Source organism: Parasteatoda tepidariorum, chromosome 3 (assembly GCF_982258835.1).
Source record: "Parasteatoda tepidariorum strain Cologne lab strain chromosome 3, Ptep-v5.0, whole genome shotgun sequence".
Lineage (NCBI taxonomy): Eukaryota > Metazoa > Arthropoda > Arachnida > Araneae > Theridiidae > Parasteatoda > Parasteatoda tepidariorum.
The window spans coordinates 18,139,250-18,159,409 of record NC_141757.1 but is presented as its reverse complement, the minus strand read 5'-3'; the positions used below and the strand labels follow the sequence as shown (position 1 = coordinate 18,159,409).

Genomic DNA, 20,160 nt, shown 5'->3' with positions numbered 1-20,160 from the left:
TTAAAATAAATTTTTCGATTATGACTTCAAAAGATCATATGGGCTCAAAATGACGTAATTGCAGCTTGTCATCCGAAAGCACAATGTAAACATTATGTAAACAAGAGAAAACTCAAAAAAATTTTCTTTTGTATAATAATAATAAATATCTCTCAAGTTAGCTCAATTTAAATGGGAATCAATCTACGTTACTAAGCTACAAGATACAAGCTATGCTTGACTGTTCTGAATAATATTTTAGTTCTTTAAAAATATAATATTTCATAAAATGCAAATGATGTGCTCGAGTTATTTTGCGATATTCTTAATGATTATTAGTTTTTGTAATGTAATTAGTGCAATCGATCATTCACTAATCGATTCACTTAGTTCGAAACCGACTCCTTTGATTAAATCACATGAAAAAGTCTTAAATATGTCTCTGAAAAGTTTTTACAATGAAGAGGAACATGAGCATATTTTTCCTGCTCCCTCACCAAACTGTTCATGGGCATTCGGTAATTTTTCTGAGGCTGTAGTAAATTTCACCCGTTGTGCTCTGGAACATGCAAGACCTGTTCGCGTTTGTTATCAATGTGGAAATGCATACAATGTTTCCGTTGCCAAATATAATAATTTAAGAAAGGTGAGATGTCAAAAAATGTATAAATAAATAAGTGCAGTATAAGGTCAGCACAATTTTGTCATCTATGTGTTTTAATTTGTTAATATTGAAACTTTTTATGTTATCTATCATACTTTTTATGAAAACTTACTCAATGATAAGAGTATTTCTTTCTTTATTTTCTTCTTAATTTATTCTGATTAGATATATTGTTAATTTTATCTCCAACTTGATAAACATACCTTATATTTCAATTGAAGTTTTAATTTATTAGCATTAAAATTTTGATGTTATCTGTCATATCTTATATAAAAGCTTACCTAATGATATTATATATTTTTTTACTTTTTCTTAAATTATACTGGTCAGTTTTTATTTTGTCCCACAGTGGACTGATTGTTAAGACACGGTTCCCAGAAGATCACCGAAGTCCGGTCAGTGTGCGGGTGGGAGGCCACTTGGATCAGTCTGCGTAGGGACCGAGGGTGTGCGATATGGGTCCTCGTAAAACTGTTCTAGCGTAAAGTGCTAGACTTCGCGTGCAGGTCGTTGGGCTACCGAAGCGGGTGTGCCATCCCCTCTGCAGAGGATCAAAATTGTGATGGCTTGTCTTCGGATCATCCTCAGGTCCCAGAAAGGTCACCCTCAGGTCAGGTTCCCAGAAGATCACCGAAGTCCGGTCAGTGTGCGGGTGGGAGGCCACTTGGATCAGTCTGCGTAGGGACCGAGGGTGTGCGGTATGGGTCCTCGTAAAACTGTTCTAGCGTAAAGTGCTAGACTTCGCGTGCAGGTCGTTGGGCTACCGAAGCGGGTGTGCCATCCCCTCTGCAGAGGATCAAAATTGTGATGGCTTGTCTTCGGATCATCCTCAGGGATGTTTTCCAGACCGTCGCCAATAGCACATTGTGCAGCTCTAGTGCGACGTAAAATAACTACAACAACAGTTTTTATTTTCATTCTCTACAAACATTTCTTATATTTCAATTATGTATCTTAAAACTTAAAGACTATAATTATTTAAGAAAATTTATTTCATTTCTTGAGTTTTCTAATAAAATTACACAGTGATTTTATTGCACCAAACAGCTGAAAGAACATCTTAAATTGATCTGCATTCTTATATGTACATATTTCTCTTCACTCCTAATTGGAGTATAGGACTTCTATCATAGCTTTCCATCTCACTCTGTTTGTGGCCAGATATTTTGCCTCTCTCAATGTCTTTCCTATTGTTTTCAATTCACTTTCAACCACCCGGTGCCAAGAATTTTGTGCTTCTTTTTCTATTGCCCAGAGGGTTCCAATCAAAAATTTGTTTTACTTAAAAAAAATTGCAGGTTTACGTTAGAACATGACTTATTCATTTATGTTTTTTTACTTTCTGGATCAAGCCATTTCTGTTTTGCTTTCTTAAGGATTTCTGCGTTACAGATTTTATTGGATAACTTTATTTGCGAGATTCTTCTTAAACTGTTAATAAATACTTGAAGTTTTTTCATGTTATTTTTATTGGAGTGTCACCTGTGGCAGAATCACGGCGACATTGTCGCAGAACGTTACAGTGTTTTTGCAGAAAGATTTTTCTTTTGGGGAAAAAAAAAATTTGGTTTTCTTTCCTGCAGAAATTTTACACATGAAATTTGAATTTGAATTGCCCATATAAGTAATCACTTTTTGTCATGTTCAATTTACGGTAATAGTATTGTAAATCTATGTAGTGTTTCGATTGTATTTTCTGTAGCTTGATTTTCGTGTGGTTTTTAATTATCCGGATATATTTCAGACGCTATAGGAAATTCAAATCGTGCATTCGAGTATTTACTTTTTAAGGCAATGATTCGATAGTGTTTGTTTTGGTAATTATTGCTTTTAATTTCTATATAGTTTTTAAAATCCGATATTTTTTATTACAACAATCAAATCTTGAAACGAAACGTATTTGAGAAAACCCCTTTTTGAACAGTCTGATTCGCATGATCTGTTTTTCGGTGATTACTGCTACGGATTATTTTTTTCAATGTGATGATGATTTACAAAATGTGATAAAGGAAATAATTAGTGAGTTTTTTTCCCCATCAAAATGTGAGAATATCGCCCATAACATTTTAGAATAAAAAAGTATTACATAGTCAATGAAAATAATTATATTTTTCCTTTTTGTAAATACATTGTCTTTGTTACCTTAATTTAGTGTTTGTTATTATTGAAATTATCTTGCAGAAAGATATTAGAACTAGATAGCTCTGCCGCAAAAAGCTCAAAAAAATTCTGCCACAGGGGCAGTGTCTCAATTGATATAAAGATCAAAAAATAAGCCAATGTATGTGGCTGGGTTGCCAAATGGTTATGATACTTCCATAGATATAAAGGCAAAAAGATCAATCACTCGACCAAGCAGACGTCACAATGAACTTTAACATCACTGATCTAGTCACTAGTTTGTACTCTATATCCATGCCCTCTAATGATCAGTTTGTCTAAACTTCATTGAAGATCATTGATTGTTTCTTTATAGCAGCTGGATTTAATTTGTTCCTTTTTATTTGATTTTTAACACTTAAAATGATTTATAACAGTCTACTACATTTGTCTTTGAGGTAGAAAAATTTAAAATTCTCAAATTCTACAGATAAACACATTTTTTTTGTCAAATTTTCTAACGATTTATAACTTTAAATCTTTAAAAAAAAACACTCATCATCATAGTTGGCCAGACAGGCCAATGCCTTCCTCTGAAGATTTCTCCATAATGACTTCCGATTAATCTTTGATCTCCAATTCTTTTCATTAATTGCAAGAAAATCAGACTCCACCGAGTCAGTCCTTCTCAACCGTGACCTTCCCCACTTTCTTGTTCCAGTTTGTTTAAAAAGCATCTTTATTATTGTATTGTCATCACTTATTTGAATCACATGGGCCATCCAATTCATTCTATTTATTTTTATGTATTTAATAATATCCGGTTGTTTTTAAATCATGTACAGTTCAAAGTTAAATCTCCTTCTCCAGTTATTGTTTTCATTTACACCGCCAAGTATACTCCGCAAAATCTTTCTCTCAAATACTGAGATACAATTTTCCTCCAGCTTTGTCATTGTCCAAGCTTTAGAAGACTGGCCTGACAAAAGTTTTTTAAGAACTTTGTTTTTCTAGAAAGAAACCTAAATTTAATAAATCTTTTCAGCCCATAGATTGGAAAATCGATGCCAGATAGATTTGGTTTTTTTTATTTCAGGTGTCAATAGTTGTTAAATTACCGCCAGTAAAATGAAGGTTTGAATTCGCCATATGATTGATAACCATAGATACTAGTTGAATTTAAATGTGTGCCTTTACAAACTTCTTTCTATTTAAAAAAATTTAAATAATTTTTTTCTAATATTGTTATTTTAAATAATGGTAAACTATCACATTTATTTTTTACTAATTGCAACATAAAGTAAATGTTTTTATATCTTGCAGCAAGGGGAAGAATGTGAGGAAATTTTCTTCAGTAGTGACCAGATTGCTATTGTGGATGTTTTATATAGCAATGTGAATCAGTTATGGTCAAATAATTATTGCCAAAGTAAGTTAGATTGTTTATTTCTATTATTTACTCCCAAGAAATTTGAATTATAAATTCAGACTTCAAGGAATTTATACCAATTTTATTTTTAATGTGCAAACATTAAAAATATGATTGGATCTAATTTCAAATTTTTTGAAGTTGAGACATACTTTTAAGGCTTGGAAAAGTTGTGGAATATATCATGAAAGTTTCAAATATTAAGAACCATTTGCTATTATATTCTGAGGTCAACTACACCTTTTTAATTCTGCCTATTTGTTAATTTTCTTGTTCTATATTCTACCAAATTTGGAAATGATCCACCACACCTCAGTAGGTTTCATTACATTAAAGTAAAATTTTTTAGAAAAAATTCCTTATTAATATAAGGAATAATGAAAAATATATACGTATAAGAAACATTCAATGAAAGTTTAACCATTCGAGATATATAACAAATAGAGTCAATGCTCCATATTACCTTCCCTATGGTCCAAACAAAATGTAATGTGGACTTTGTAATGTGAGTTCAATATATTGTGTCTACATAAAAAGAGTGCAAACATTTTGATATACGTATTTCATAAATACTGGGTTAATTTTGGGGTCAATATAGTACATTAAAGATTAAAAATACAGTTGAATTTTTCCAAATGACATCTTATAATATTGCGAATAAATTTTAAACATTTACTTCGTGCTTTTTCTAGAGCTTGAAATTTTAATTCAAGAGAATGATGTCAAGAAATTAGAACATTTTGTTCTTCTGCTTTCAGAATTGCATCGTTTTGATTTTTAATTATTGTTAACAAATTTCTTTTTAGGATCTTGAATAATTAAGTAATATGTGTTATTCTTTTATCCACTCCCTTTAGCATTTTTAATTTGCACTCTAAGCATACAGCATTAAATTGATTAGAGTAGCCATTTTTGCTAAATAACAAACATCCAGAGAACGAGCAAAGCTAAAATAAATAAGAAATTTAAATTATACCTTGTGTTTTAAATCCAAAATAAACCACTTCTTACAATGCTTCCCAATGAGAATGAATACAATTTTCAAGCCAGAAAAATATGATTGATGAATGTGTTGAATCTTTTTAAAAGAAATTTTTAAAGGTGATGGTTATACAGGAAATTCCAATTTCTAAATGATGTTTCAATATACACTTCAAATTTTAAATAATGCTAAGTAATCCATATTTCATAATTTTTTTTACCATAGATAACGCTTGGGACATCCTAGGTTTTGAATAGGTGATCCTGTTTATCCTTCTTCATTCATAGAAAATGTTTCAAGTTTATCGAGCGATACCGCATCAAAAATTATGGTGGTTTGAATAGTTTTTATTTTTTATCCATTGACTCATTGTCTATGGAAAAATCTAAGTTTTCAGACGCAGAAATGTCTTACATCTGTTCTTAGACTGATTTTCCAGGAAAAAAATTAAACTAAAATTCAGTATTTATATGGAAATTAATGATTAAGTTTGGATGTGCTCTAAGGGTATATAATTATTAACTATGACATCCTTCATCTATCAAAAGGTACCTCGAGATTAAATAAAGTTAGCATGTCCTATATACTAGTGAATTGGTATTTAATATTTATAGTAATAGTTATGCTATGTTATTCCCCTTCTAGAATTTTATCTGTGATAGAATTCATTGAACGAATACCACAAGTTGATTTATGTAGTTTTTTTTTATTTATAATTTTTTTGCTCATTATATTTTTTATATCGTTTTCCTCCTTATTTTTTTTCCTTAAATTTTTTTTTTTGTTTATAGGCGGAAGAAATATTTACTTCACAGGATTTTTTTAGCACTATATTTTAAGTAAATCATCTGTTTAATGGGGAACATCTGTGAATGTTGGCTAATTTACATTACGTCCAGGTCACCATTAAGGGTGATATAATTATTGATTATGTCAACTTTCATCTAACAAAAGGTACCTCGAGATTAAATCAAGTTAACATGTCTTATATACTAGTGAATTGGTATTTAATATTTATAGTGGTAGTTAGCCCCAATTCTAATGGATATTAATGTAACATAGTGTCTATGGAACAGTAAATGAGACTTCATGTAGCAGTTGTTATAATGGAAGGGTTGCACTAATAGGATGGTCTTGTTAAAGAGGGTAGACTGTCTTTGTAATTTCTATTAATATAATGTTAACTAAAAAATAACACAAATATACATAATTTATCTCTTATAAGTGTATTTTTTTATTTAAAAAAATAGTGTTAGCATAAATACTATTTGAGAATAAATAATATGAAAATAGTTTTTTTTTCTAATGTATAATTGTAAAAATCTCTTGAGTTTCTTGTAGAACATAAAATAATAGTCGTTTAAATTCAAACTATTTTCATATTACTTGTGTGAAAAATTGTATTTGACATTTTTTTTCCCCTCCATGTTTTCTAATTTTCTGGTAGATGTAGGTTTCTTCTAGAAGAAATCCTAACTACGATTTTCTGATAACTTTGTTTTCATTTTAATGTTAAGAAGTACATAGAGGTTAAATTTTTATATAAAATGTTCTTTAGTATTGTTTTCATATAAATACTCAACTATTTTCCAGAGTTTCATCTTGAGAACAGCACAATTAACTAGAATATTTACAAAGTAGAAATTGCGGAACTTTTCACAGGAAATGCTAATTTTAAAATGTGGCCCTAATTGTTAAAGAATTTTGATTTGTCTTTAATAATTGATTGTTGCATAAATATTTTGTTTTTCATTTTATAGATTGCTATCTTGACCCAAACCTTACCAAAGGTTTCTTCAATATATCGAAGGCTTTTATGGATTGTGTTCATAAAAATAGAGTAAGTGTGCAATTATGCAGATCTATTTTAAGAACACAGTTATAATTTATTCTTTATATCTTTCATTTATTCTTGTAATTTATTATATATTAAATAATTAAATATTTTGTATTATTAATTCATTTATTCTAATCTAATAATGTATTCGTTATATGTGTCTGTTAATATAATATATAGAGATTCATAAATTATTTAGCTTATTAAAAAATGGAAATCGAAAATCAGGGTGCATAGTGTTTTAAAAAGTGCTTGAAGGTGCTTATTTTCGATTTTCGTTTTTTAAAAGCCCTTAAAGGTGCTTTTTTTATTGGGTGCTTTTAAAAAGTGCTTAATTTTCCATTTTTCAAAAGGAGATTTTTCCTTTACCATGTTGATTTTCATATCGAATTATGCAAAAAGACGCAGTTCATGTTGTTCTATTCAACGTTTTCACAATTAATTCAAACCCAATCAATATACTTCGGCGTATTATCAGTTCGTAACGTATGAAAACAACATTGGTTTTACATGCTTTAAAATTTCGTGATTTTTGACATTTGTCAAATAAAGTGCCAAAAGTTTTCTTTTCTTTTCTTATGACATGACGGTTAAAACAAGATAAAACCGTTAATTGTCAAAAGCTTTCCAACCCTGCCTAGTTATTATATTTTTTATGCTTAAAAATATTTTTTGAGTGCTTGAAAAGTGCTTAAAAGGTGCTTATTTTTTGTTGAATAATTTGGCTACACACCCTGTTTTAAAAACATAGTTATAATTTATTCTTTATATCTGTCATTTATTCTTTTAATTTATTGAATAATTAAATATTTTATATTATTACTTAATTTATTCTAATCAAATAATTTATTCTTTATATCTGTCTGTTACATAATATAAAGAGATTCATAAATCATTTAGCTTATTAAAAAATGGAAATCGAAAATATTGAAATGGTATGAGAAGTCTCATTTTTATCTCCTGTCTGAAGTAAATAGAATTTTTTTTGTAAGAAAAAAGTGTAGAAATGCTCAATAATAAAATTAATTAAAATTATACTTGCTTTAGGATGTAATACTTTTTATATTCAACAAAGCTTACATTTTTAGACTGGCTTCTTACCTGCTAATACTACATGTACTGACTGCCATAGCCTATACGCTGACCTTAGCAACAAATACGGCCTCTTTGTTTTATCCCCAGGAGACTATGGCAAAATCTGCATGGATGTGGTTGATACAGTATGTTAGATTTACCTTTAAATTTTTATTAAATTAGATTTATTGCATTTTGTATATTTGTTGCAGGTAAAGCGCAATAATGAAAGATTCATATAAGTCTAGCCAATTAAAGTGAGGATTATCAGTTTTATTAAGTTTACACTGGAAAAAAATCTCCGTATCCACCTTGAACTGGCTCAGACTAGATCTGACTCATCACATACCTGTCGAGTCTCTTGTTTTTTTTAACGAAGACTCCCGTGTTTTATGACTATCTCCTGTTTACCCGTATAATCTCAAATTTCTCCATATTTGTTAAACAATTTTTTTAAAAATTAATTTTTGGTGGTAAGACTTCCTCTGATGGCAAAAATACTTTTCTTATTCCTCAACAGATGGTGCTGTTGCCTGCAGCAGTGGTGGCTCAGGGGATAGAGGTGAGGGGATTCCCTAGGATTCATTAAATTAAATTGTGTGGAATTTGTAAAATTCCCCTCACCTTCTGGTGAGGGAAATCTGGTTCAAATCCTAGTGATGGCTAGTCGATACAAATTCCACACCCGTGCACCGACCACAGTGCAGACGTAAAATATCCTCAGTGGTAGACGGATCATGGGTTAGAGTCCCCTTGCCGTCAGGCTAACTGTTTGAGGTCTTTGTAATTTTCCTCTCCATGTAACACAAATGCGAGTTAGTTCCATCAAAAAGTCCTCCACGAAGGCAAATTTCTCCCAATACTTGATCCAGAAGTTCCCTTGTCTTCTGGATTGGGTTCAAAATTACAAAGCAACAAAGTTTAACATTAGTAGTCGTAATCCCTAAATTGGGTCAGCTGTTCAACAACAGTTATAAAATAAAATAGTTTTAAGTTATTTAATGTAAATGGTTCAAAAAAATCTTTTTTAGATTATGATTTATATCCATTTTTTTTACTTCGCTAAATGTAAGTCATTATATTATTTCCGATTTTAAATTTCTCTTTTTGACTTACATGATTATGCATGATGTATCAAAACTTTTCTCGTAGCCTAAAAAATGTCACTACTAAAATCTCCTTTACTTTATTTCTCTAATGTTGGCAAGTATACAATTGTAGTTCGTTAAAGTATGTAATTGTGTTATGATTGTTGCTATAAAGAAATATATTATATTAGGTAATACCAAACTGAACCTTGACTAGTATTTTGGCTTTGTGTCATAGTATATGATAGATTCACAACAATAATGATTATTTTCTTTTTTTAATTTTAAGACTTATTGCCTTGTTTTCCATGCACTAGTATTTTTATGATTTAGGGATTTTTTATGGTTTAGGGATTTTATGTATTGTGGGTATTAGCTTCAGATTTTAACCAGCATAGATTGAGTTAGACCCAGTTTTAGCTGATTAAAGGTGGGAGTATTGAAGATGTTTCAGGCTTTAATTAATGAGGATTAGTAATCACCATCTTTATCCAGTTAAACATGTCTTTTTTTAAAAACAAACAAACAAAAAAACATCTTTAACCAACATGTTTATCGTTCATTCTTTATCCATAACATATTTATGAAATTTTTTTTTTTTAAAAACTCTTTTTTTTTAATTTTCTTTTAAAGAAAGGAACTAAAAATGTCATGAAAAATTTAAATTATTTATTTATTTATTTATTTCAAATTTGTCATCAATGTATTCGAAGAGTGCTTTTCTGATAATTTTTATTTTGTGTATTTCAAATATAATAGATTCACTACACATAGATTTTTTATCAGAATTTTCTTGTAATTTATATTTAAATTTTCAATTTTGTTAATTTACTTTTAATTTTTAAATGTGAATTACAATTCAAAAACACCATTTTGAATTTCTAATTTATATTTAATTGTGTAGAAAATATCTTATATGCTTATAAAATATTTTCTGGTTAATTTTTGCTTCACACTTTTCTAAAAAAAATGTGAACAATGTTTATGTCTTAAAATTTTAAATTACCTTTTTATTCTATTTAAGCATTTATTTAATAAATAACATCATATATCTGAATCTCCAAATATTTTTCTGACTGAAACTTTATTTTAAGATTATGTAAGAAATATAATTTACATATACCATGTTCTTATTTATCTTTAGATAAAATTATTAAGTGTTTACTCTTATTACTAATTTTATTGTTTTAGTATATGTATGTTTAGTGGCTACTTGTAATGAGGCTTACAAAAAAAGAAAAAAAAATTACATTTGTAAACATTTTCTGAATAATGTAAACATTTTCTGAATAAATGTTTGCAAATATTGTTTTACAGATGTAAATTTTAACAGTAAAATAATTTTATCTTGACAAAACACCAACTTTTCTTCTCTTGCACAGAAGTTTTTTTATCCGCTTTCAGACCTTCATAATTTAAACAATATTTTCATGTATAAGTATACAAAAAAATGTATACAAGAAAAATGTTACGTTTGAAAACATTTTCTGAATAAATGTTTACAAATATTATTTTACAGATGTAAAGTTTAACAGTAAAATAATAATTTCATATTCATAAAACATCAACTATTCTCCACTTTTACTGCAATTTTTAATCTGCTTTTAGACCTTCATAATTTAAACAATATTTTTAAGTATTAGTGTCATTATTTTGTTTCTCTTCTCTATTTATTTTTTCTTTAAATATTATCAATAATAACGTAGATTTGAATTTTCATTGAACTAGACCAAAATCTATAATTTTCATTTTTCATAATAAATATAAATTAATCTACTTCAAATGAAATTGTGCTTTGCCTGATCGAAAATCCAGCTCCTCATTCATTGTTTAATTATTTTGTAAGAAAATAATAATATATATTTATAAAAGGTTTAACAATAAATGTATCCTGTTTTAAAATATCCTTCTAACACTATAAACTGGCAAAAAGAAGTTCTGTGATTTTTTAACAATTAATGCTTTTTTTTTTATGTTGTGTAATAGCACTAAAGCCTAATTAAGTTCTTAAATTTAGTAAAAAAATTTCTCATGAAATAAATAAAGAATTAAAAAATTTTATCAAAATAAACTGAGTGATTATTTCCAAGCATAAGTTTTTTTTTCTTTCTGACTAAGGAAAAAAATTTTTTTTTTTTTTGCTTCCTGTTTTTTCTTGTAGCATATTAGTTAATGTTGTCATCAGAATGTGTTTTATTACTTTTGCTAATAATGGGTATTTTTAAATTAATTTTCATAGGCAGCAATGCCATCTGCTTGCCAATTTTGTAATTAAATAATTTTGAAACTTGATGTTAATAAATAGTCATCTTCCTTAACAGAAAACAACAAACCCTACATTTCTTTCTCTTTCCATTTTTCTTTAATTGATTTTACGAATCCTTGGTCATTATTAGTCTTAAATTATAAGCTAAATATGTTGCACACATATATAGTTTAATTATAATTCAAGACTAATTTAGATAACTTATTAATCTATCCGTTACAGATTTGATTGGAATATATCTACCTTAAAAGTACTCAAATTGCTTTTGAAATTGCATTTTATGCATAAATTTTCTAAGATCTATATAAATTTTTTTTCTTATTCTATTTCAGATGAATCTAACACGAAGAATATGGAAGCTTTATAATTGTCTCCCTCCGTTTGACTACAACTTAGGATATCCGAACATAATTGTTGCATTAGCTATAGGAGTAACTCCTGTACTATTTTATCTACTTGCTAAAAATATTTCCATCATTGAAGATGTGAAAATTGTTCGTCGTAAGTTTGTCTAACTTATTTTTAACGTTTAAATATTGAAATTTGATTATCTGTTTACAGGATACCCCACAAAGCTCCCCGCACTAAAATGGATACACTAATTGGATACATAGTTACAACTAAAGTTAGTTGTAACTTAGTAATATGTACCTTGAACCCATTTGTTATAAACCTTTAAAGAATTTTATCTTTTTTTCTGTTTACAGGATACCCCACAAAGCTTCCTGCTCTAAAACGGATACACAGGACACTAATTGGATACATAGTTACTACAGTACAGAACCCGTTATCCGGAAATCAGAAAACCAAAAAACCGGAGCGAAATTCGATAAATTTTCTGGCCATTTTTTTAAAAAAAATTTTTTGTTCCTCATAAGATTTTACGATTTTTCTTTCTTTTTTTAAAGATGTTTACCTTACCATCATTTTGGAACAGGGTTTAAGCTGAGTCTAAAAATTCATTAGCAAAAAAGCTAAAATCTGAAAAAAAGTTTTAGCAAAATGCTAAAATGCCATTAGGCTTATAAAAATACTTTATATCAAACAAGTACTGTAAGTTATCTGACAAAGAATAGCTTAATGTACAAGAATATCAAAAAGAATACCTATAACAAAAAAAAAACACATTTATTATTTATCAAAGCATTTTGGTTTATAATTAACAATCTTCCTTTCTTTCATGTTTGCCCATTTTACAAATGCTTCTTGAAAGTTAAATGCACTTTCAGGGCCCTCAATATTAATCATTAGCAAATTGTTTACATGGTTGATTAACAACCTGTTTCGAATATTAGTTTTAATCAAATTAAGGCAGCTAAAGCCCCTTTCACAGTCAACAGTGTGCATTGGTATTGTTGCACAATACTCTATAACAGAAGTTATTAATGGGTACTGTTCAGACACATCATTGGTATATAAAATCTTGTCTGATCAATCCTTCTTGTTTGATCAAGTTTTTTTCATGGATGTTAGCGTCATGGTTTTTCGCGGAAGCTTTTTTTTTAATGGAGGAATTTAGTGAAATCCTTTAGCAAAAATGCGAAAATGCTTTGTTGAATTTTAGCATTTTTGAGGGGTCTTTTCGCATTTTGCGAAAAAAGCTACCGTAGCGGAAACCCTGTTTTGGAAATAATCATTAGTGCATTACTTCATCGTTTTTTCTTATTTTTAAAATTATTTCCAGATTTTTTTTCTCTCTTTAGTTGGGTTTAACAATAAAAAAAACGGCTTTTTGTAGCGATTCAGAAAACCGGAAAAATCAGTTATCCGGAATAGCGATGGTCCCAACCGTTCCGGATAATCGGTTCCCTACTGTACTAAACTTAGTTGTAACTTAGTATTATATACCTTGAACCCATTTGTTACAAACCTTTAAAGAGTTTTATCTTTTTTCCCACTGCCTACTTTGTGCTTTAATTTTCTTCATAGTATGTGATTTCTACATCTTTTATTTTATTTATATAGTAAGTTAAATTTAACAAAAATAAAATTCCATCTGTGTCCAATCACTAACCAGCTGGGGCAATGATGACAAAGCTTGATAATTTTTGCCAAGCTTCATCTGATACTCAACTTTCAAATGAGAACCTAAAATACTTTTGTGTTCTGCACTATTTCTTCTTATACAGGGTGTGTAGTGCTTTTAAAAAGTGCTTTTTTTTATTCAGGATTTGTAAAAGGTGCTTAATTTTCTATCTTTTAAAAAGAGATTTTTTCTTTGCCATGTTGATTGTCGTCAGAAATTACAAAAAATGCATGATTTTCACGATTTTCTCTGGAATATTTATCAAAAACTAGTTGTTTTATTATAATTATGCTAATTTTTTGAAAATGTTTTTTGATTTTATGTTTTTAAATTAAGAACTTTAAATGATAGGAAAAAAATTTGCTACTGCGCTGATCCTAATTATGATTTTTTTTTTTTGAAAGTGATTAAAAATATTTTTGAGTGCTTAAGAAGTAGCTCGAAAGGTGCTTATTTTTTGTTGAAAAATCTGGCTACGCACCCTGTTATAGCTTATGTAAATGGTATAGAACTGCATAATAATTAAACTATTAATACTTATAAATTTGTTTAATAGCACCAAACATTATAAATGTTTCAAAATAATTGACTATTCCTGTGTGGAGTATGTTATTTTTCTCATTACTTATTCTCTACCAATGTAAGTGATTGTTATCCTTATTCAGTAGCATGTTTTTTTTTCTTATTGCTTTTTCTTTTTCTTTTAGACAGAGCATTTTCTCCTAATTTTTGGTAGAGAGATTCTAATTTTTCTGCTTATATTGTTGCCCACATTATTTTTCTATGTTTGTTACAATTTTTTATATAATTTTCATGACATTTCTCTAATTTTATCCATTTTCTTTTCTTAATCTCTTTCTTTTATATTTATTAATAATATTAATTAATATTAACAACCTGCTTTGAGTATACAATTTCATTGATAAAATTCTGAAAATACCATTATTCTGCTATTCTACCTTTGTCAGGTCTTAAAAGAGTTATTTTTTTATTCAAAAACTATCTGCTGCTTCGTCCAGCTAGTTCACCTACAGGAACTTACAGCCTTGCAGTTCCACATTGTTTTTGCCCCACAAGAAGTCATTGCATCACATTGATTCTGCTGTATTCAGCAACATTTCTCTAATTCTATGGCATTGGAATTTCCTAAATAAATTAAAGGGATGGGGTAAAAATTGTGCATGATCTCTTTGCTTTGCTGCCCCCTCTTTATATTTGCCAACACAAACTAAGACACTGCAGTTCCACATTGACTCTGGTGCCTTCAGCAGCATTTACATTTGAATTTATACATTTATTTGAAAAAAAAAGGAGTTTTGTTTTTAAGGTATTTAAATTTCTACATAAATGTTCTTTGCTTTAATATTAACATCAAGCAAAAACAAATATAAGTAGGGAGATAAAGAGATCTATTCTCTGTGACCCTCTGAAACATGTTTTAAGCATAACAGATCAAAATACATTTCAATTCAATCTGAGTAAATGGTGCTATAATTAACATCTGCTGCGAGAAATAAAAGAAATATCACTCAGTATCGGGGACCTCTTATTTGCCTTAAATAGGTAAAAACAAAAAAAGAGCATTCAAAATTCTGAATTTATGTGTTGTTATTACTTCTTAATTTTGTGTGTTATTATGTTTTGATCAGATAGTAGGTTTCTGTAGATAAATTTGACCCGCTCCCATTTATTAAATAATTTATTTTCTCTATCATCGAACAAGCTAAACAGTATTCATGAAAAATTTTATTCAAATTTCACAGCATTTAAAAGAAAATTTTTGAATTAAGAATGCATTCAGAATGAAATTCTTTAAAAAAAAAAACTGAAATTTTGAAATCCCTAGAGATTACGGTGCATAGCAAATAAAGTAAGAATAAAATATTGAGAAGGAAAAAAATTTAAACTGAAAACTATTTCTATTAATTTGAATTGTGCAAAACAACATATTTTATTGCAATAAATTCACCAATATATTGAAAGCTTTTTGTACAAAGAGAAGAAGAATACTGCCTATTTCTTATAATAATTTTGAGAGAAGAATGCCGTCTATTTCTTCTCCTCAAAAAATTTTAATTTTATTTCATACTACTTAGTATAGGGCCAGGATATCCTTGTTGGTAGGGCACTGGGCCCATGTCCAAGAGTTTATGGGTATGATCCCTGCCGGCCAAGGACTCCCCGTGTAGTAGATGGTGAATGATGCATGTTAAATCTGTCAAGTCGCAAAGTCCTCCATGTTCCCATAACAAATCAATGCCTCTGGGGGTACTGATCCAGGAGTTTCCTTGTCTTCTAGATTGGTTCAAAATTACATGGCTACAGAGATGAACATTAGTAGTCGTAAACTCAAAATTGGGTCAGCTATTCATTGACGGATATAAAAAATAATAAATCAAATAGTACTACTTAGTATGAGTCAAGATAATAAAAATAACCTTTAATTTAAAAAATCTTTAATTCCTTATTTCTAAATTAATTATATTTTTATAACCCTAAGCCCTAATAAATTTGTCATTTTAAAAATTAATTTAAACATTAATTTTGAAAATGACTTGAGAAATATTTGTTCAGGGACAACCAACTAAAAGAATGGATTGCATAACCATGACTATCCATCTCAAAGTATTGCACCCATTGTTACAGGGACCACTGTTTTTGAAATTATGGATGACCCTATTAAAGAGTCTGCTTTTTCTTGAGTATCTTCATAAAGTATATGCTCTCAGCTATATTGATCCCTTTGTTTTGTTGCAAAATATTTCCTTCGTTAATTAATTAAACATGCTCCCAATAAAACTCATTCTTGGTTTAATAGAGCTAAAAGCTAGCAAATCACTAATGTTATAAAATATATCCAATACTAATGCAAAGCAGATTCAACAGTTGACCCTAAGCACAAGCAAGATGAAATAATTTGGCATCAGTGGTAGAGATAGTTGCCAATGAAATCAAAAGCTTTTTAATTTTTTATGTGTTTAAAAAGTAATTAAAAATTACAATTACAAATTACTATTTTTTTCTTCTTATTTTGGGTCTTAAATGAAAGAAGAAAACTCATTGCATATGTTTATCTAAATTCAGAGTTAATGTCTGCTATAAATTCTCAGATGTCACAATTTAAGATGATTAAAAAGTGGGTTATTTAAATTATTGTTTTTAAAAAAATGGAAAAAAAAATATTTGTAGGAAAAAATGAAATGGTTCATTTCGTAGGAAAACCAAAACTTCTAAACTTTGTGATAAAAAAAAAATTCTAGGACGTTTTGTTTGAACATGATGGACTTAAAAATGCAGAGATATCGAAGAAAATCACAAAAAAATTCATCTGAAAAATTCATATTTAAAAATCTATTAACAAAAAATCAAAAATCAGGCTTTTTAATTTGTTTATATATGTATTCATTTAACTTCATGTTGATAGTCCTGTTTTTAGTGTTTTTGATCTACTCACAATCCAGTATACTGACATATAGGCATTCACACACACATTCTTTATTTTATTATATGAAGAGATGAAAGTTTAGGTAAAAAAATTTGAAATATAATATATTTATTAAATGGTTGTTGAAATTTTTTCTCACTTAAACGCTTTTATTTATTTATTAAAAAATTATAATCTATAGAAACATCTTAGGGTATTTTTTATTCGTTTTTAATACAGCTGAATTTTGAACTACGATAAATAACATTAAAAAAAATCTGACATTTTTTAATTCTTTGTTTAAAAATATTTAAAAAAAAAAGTCACGAACCTTGCCTTGCTTGCCAGGCTATTTGCTGAGGGGGGGGGGGAGACATTTTCCCACATGTTTAGGATTAAGAACTAACTTGTCCCAATTAATTTGCCCAATTCATTAAACATACCTTTTTCTTTACATTAAACTGTAACATTTATGTCATTAAAATATGAATTTTTTTATTTCTTTTTAGCTAAAAGAAAATTTACTCCAGCTGTTTCCACAATTCAGCCACTAAAGGAATAAATATGTCGTCATTTCATAGACATTTTCTTTTGAGTTTATCACTGTGATAAATGAAAGCATCAAATGCTTATAGAAGTCTACATAGCGAAGAACTGTTGATGTAGACTTACGATTTATTTTCAGAATACTGTCCTTTTATTTTTCATGTTTATTGTGACTACTTATTTTTAAGTATTATTATCATGCATGACAATTATTTTAAAAATTCTCATGTCTTGAAGCATCTGTGTATTTTTCCTTTCATTACTATGTGATAAATTTTTTTCTTTGAGGTAAAATTTTCTATTTACCTCTTACTTACAATCATTTGCTTATGTATTTTCTAAAATTTAACAACAAGTTAATATATATGTACTAATTGCTTGCATGCAATAAGGTAATCAAAAATATCTTCATGTAAAACATTTTCATGTGTTTTTTTGATATTATTATAATGAAATACAATATCAACATCATTTGAATGTTATAGCTATGGATAATTGAGTGTGATTCCACAAAATATTTAGCATGTTGGAACTTGACTAGATCCTTCATCCTGATGAATAAAGCATAGTTTGAGATATAGGGCAAAATTAAGGGTCACTGCTGGCCATGGGGCAACTAAAGGTAACAAATGGAGATAATAAAATAAAAAAAAATTTCACCCGATCCCCACTTTTTCGTCAAGTTCATTTTATTATTATTACTATTTTTTATAAATACATAATTGTTATGTATATTTTTGTAATAGTAATAATGATTACTAATTTAATATTATTTATATATGTTAACTTTATTTCGCACATGTTTCTTAAAATTTTTCTTCATTTTAATAATTCTTGTAATATTCCTCATATTTTAAGAAATGTTTCAAAAGGATTGTCTTACATTATTATAAACAGTTTTTTAATCGTTTTAAATTTTTGAAGAAGTGACCGCATATTTTAAAAAGTGGCCTATGTAAGAAATGCTATAAGTGGACGTTAGCAAAATTTTCTGATTTTACCTTATACTGTCTCCTACTGTTTATCTCCACCTAGCACTTGTATTCCTGGTAGATCAGGCTATTTTTGTGTCGATTTCACTGGTTTTCCCTGACATATTGTTTATAGTTTCATTGTGTCAAATCATTTCTGTACATCCTTAGTAAGTAGTAGTAATGAAGTTGTCCATAAATTGCAACTTGCTTCTAAAAAAAAAAAGAATGTTTTATTCTTTATTATTTCGCTATGCCATTGTCCTCTAAAACTTCTTTGTGATAACAATACTTCTTCGAAGATATCTAAAATGTTGATGCTCTGATAATTTGCCATTCGTCTGAAATAATATTTTGAATATTCTTTTTGATTTTTTATTTATGCTGACGGTATTATGTGTATGCTTGGTTTAATGTTAAATTAAAAATGTGTCCTATCGGACAACTAGTCAATGTTTATGTGATGATTTAAAATCCTGTCATAGAAAAGCGTAATTATGTATATTTTTTAGTTTAGAGTTTTTATTATTTGTTATTACCACTTAAACGTAACTATGATTTTGGATAAAATATGTTTTATTTTAAAATTTATTGCAAATTATAAATTTCAAGAATACTTTCATTTGAAAAATATTTTGGTTAAACATCAAATAAAAATGTCCTATTTTTATTTTTAAAAATGGCACTGCAAAGATATAAATTTTTTTTAACTATTTGTTTTTCAATTGGAGTATATTTTGTATTTTCCATTTTAAGCAGAAGGTCATAGGTTTAAGTAATATCTATAGTGTTGTATTTGTTTGTTGTGTTTGCATTTTTAAAGATGTCAATTTAGGACTAAGGGGTCATTCAAATATTACGTAAGCACTGAAGGGGAGGAGGGGATTGCGATTTGCTTATTTTTGTTGACGAGAGTGGAGGAGGGTTATGACCAATGCTTATGTAAGACTCTAAAATCTCCTTATTTTCACATTTAAAGAAAAAAAAAATTAGCAAAATACATAAAACAGAAAAATTTGAAAAAAAATTATGTCAAGGATTCAAACAATATTTAAAATCAATGGCGAAAACGGTGGAACACTCTATGAAACTATTTGGAATAATCTGTCCTCAATTTAGACATATAATTGCATCTAAATTCTGTCCTACAGTGGACTGATTGTAAAGACATGGTAGAACACCGAAATCAAGCATCACTGGCTGCGGTCAGTAAGCAGGTGGGTGACCACTTTGATCAGACTGTGCAGTATAGGTCCTCATTAAACTGTTCTACCGTAAAGTGCTCGACTTCGTACGCTGGTCATCGAGCTACCAAAGCAGGTGGGTGACCACTTTGATCTGACTGCGTAGGGACCGAGGGTGTGCAGTATAGGTCCTCGTTAAACTGTTCTACTGTAAAGTGCTCGGCTTTGCACGCAGGTCATCGAGCTGCCAGAGCAAAGGAGCCATCCATTCTGCAGGGGATCAAAATTGTGATGGCACGTCTTCAAATCAAACTCAGGGATGTTTCCCAGACCGTCACCAATAGCCCACTGTGCAGCTCTAGTGCGACGCAAATAAAGTACCGACCGAAAAAAAGGGTCTAAAAAAATTTCTTCAGGGAGATATAAAATTTTCTAAAATAAGTTTTTTAAATATGTCAGTTAAATCTCTTATTTTATTTTAATCCCGAAATTCTGAAAATTAGATTACTGCAGTAATAGTCTGAGTTAAAGCGAAAAAAAGGGGTGTTATGACTTCCTTACATAAGCATAGCAGGAGGGGTTTGTAATTT

The 20,160-nt window shown here is 28.8% G+C and overlaps 1 protein-coding gene across 1 annotated transcript; it reads left to right on the top strand.

Moving 5' to 3' along the window:
• Positions 1 to 28: 28 nt before the first annotated feature.
• On the top strand, positions 29 to 18,615 carry LOC107445450 (osteopetrosis-associated transmembrane protein 1). Its single transcript, XM_016059841.4, has 6 exons — positions 29 to 625; positions 4,067 to 4,172; positions 6,915 to 6,994; positions 8,080 to 8,211; positions 11,752 to 11,920; positions 17,379 to 18,615. Exons 1-6 carry the CDS (start codon positions 269 to 271, stop codon positions 17,429 to 17,431), a joined length of 897 nt encoding a protein of 298 aa, XP_015915327.2. The 5' UTR covers positions 29 to 268; the 3' UTR covers positions 17,432 to 18,615.
• Positions 18,616 to 20,160: the final 1,545 nt, after the last annotated feature.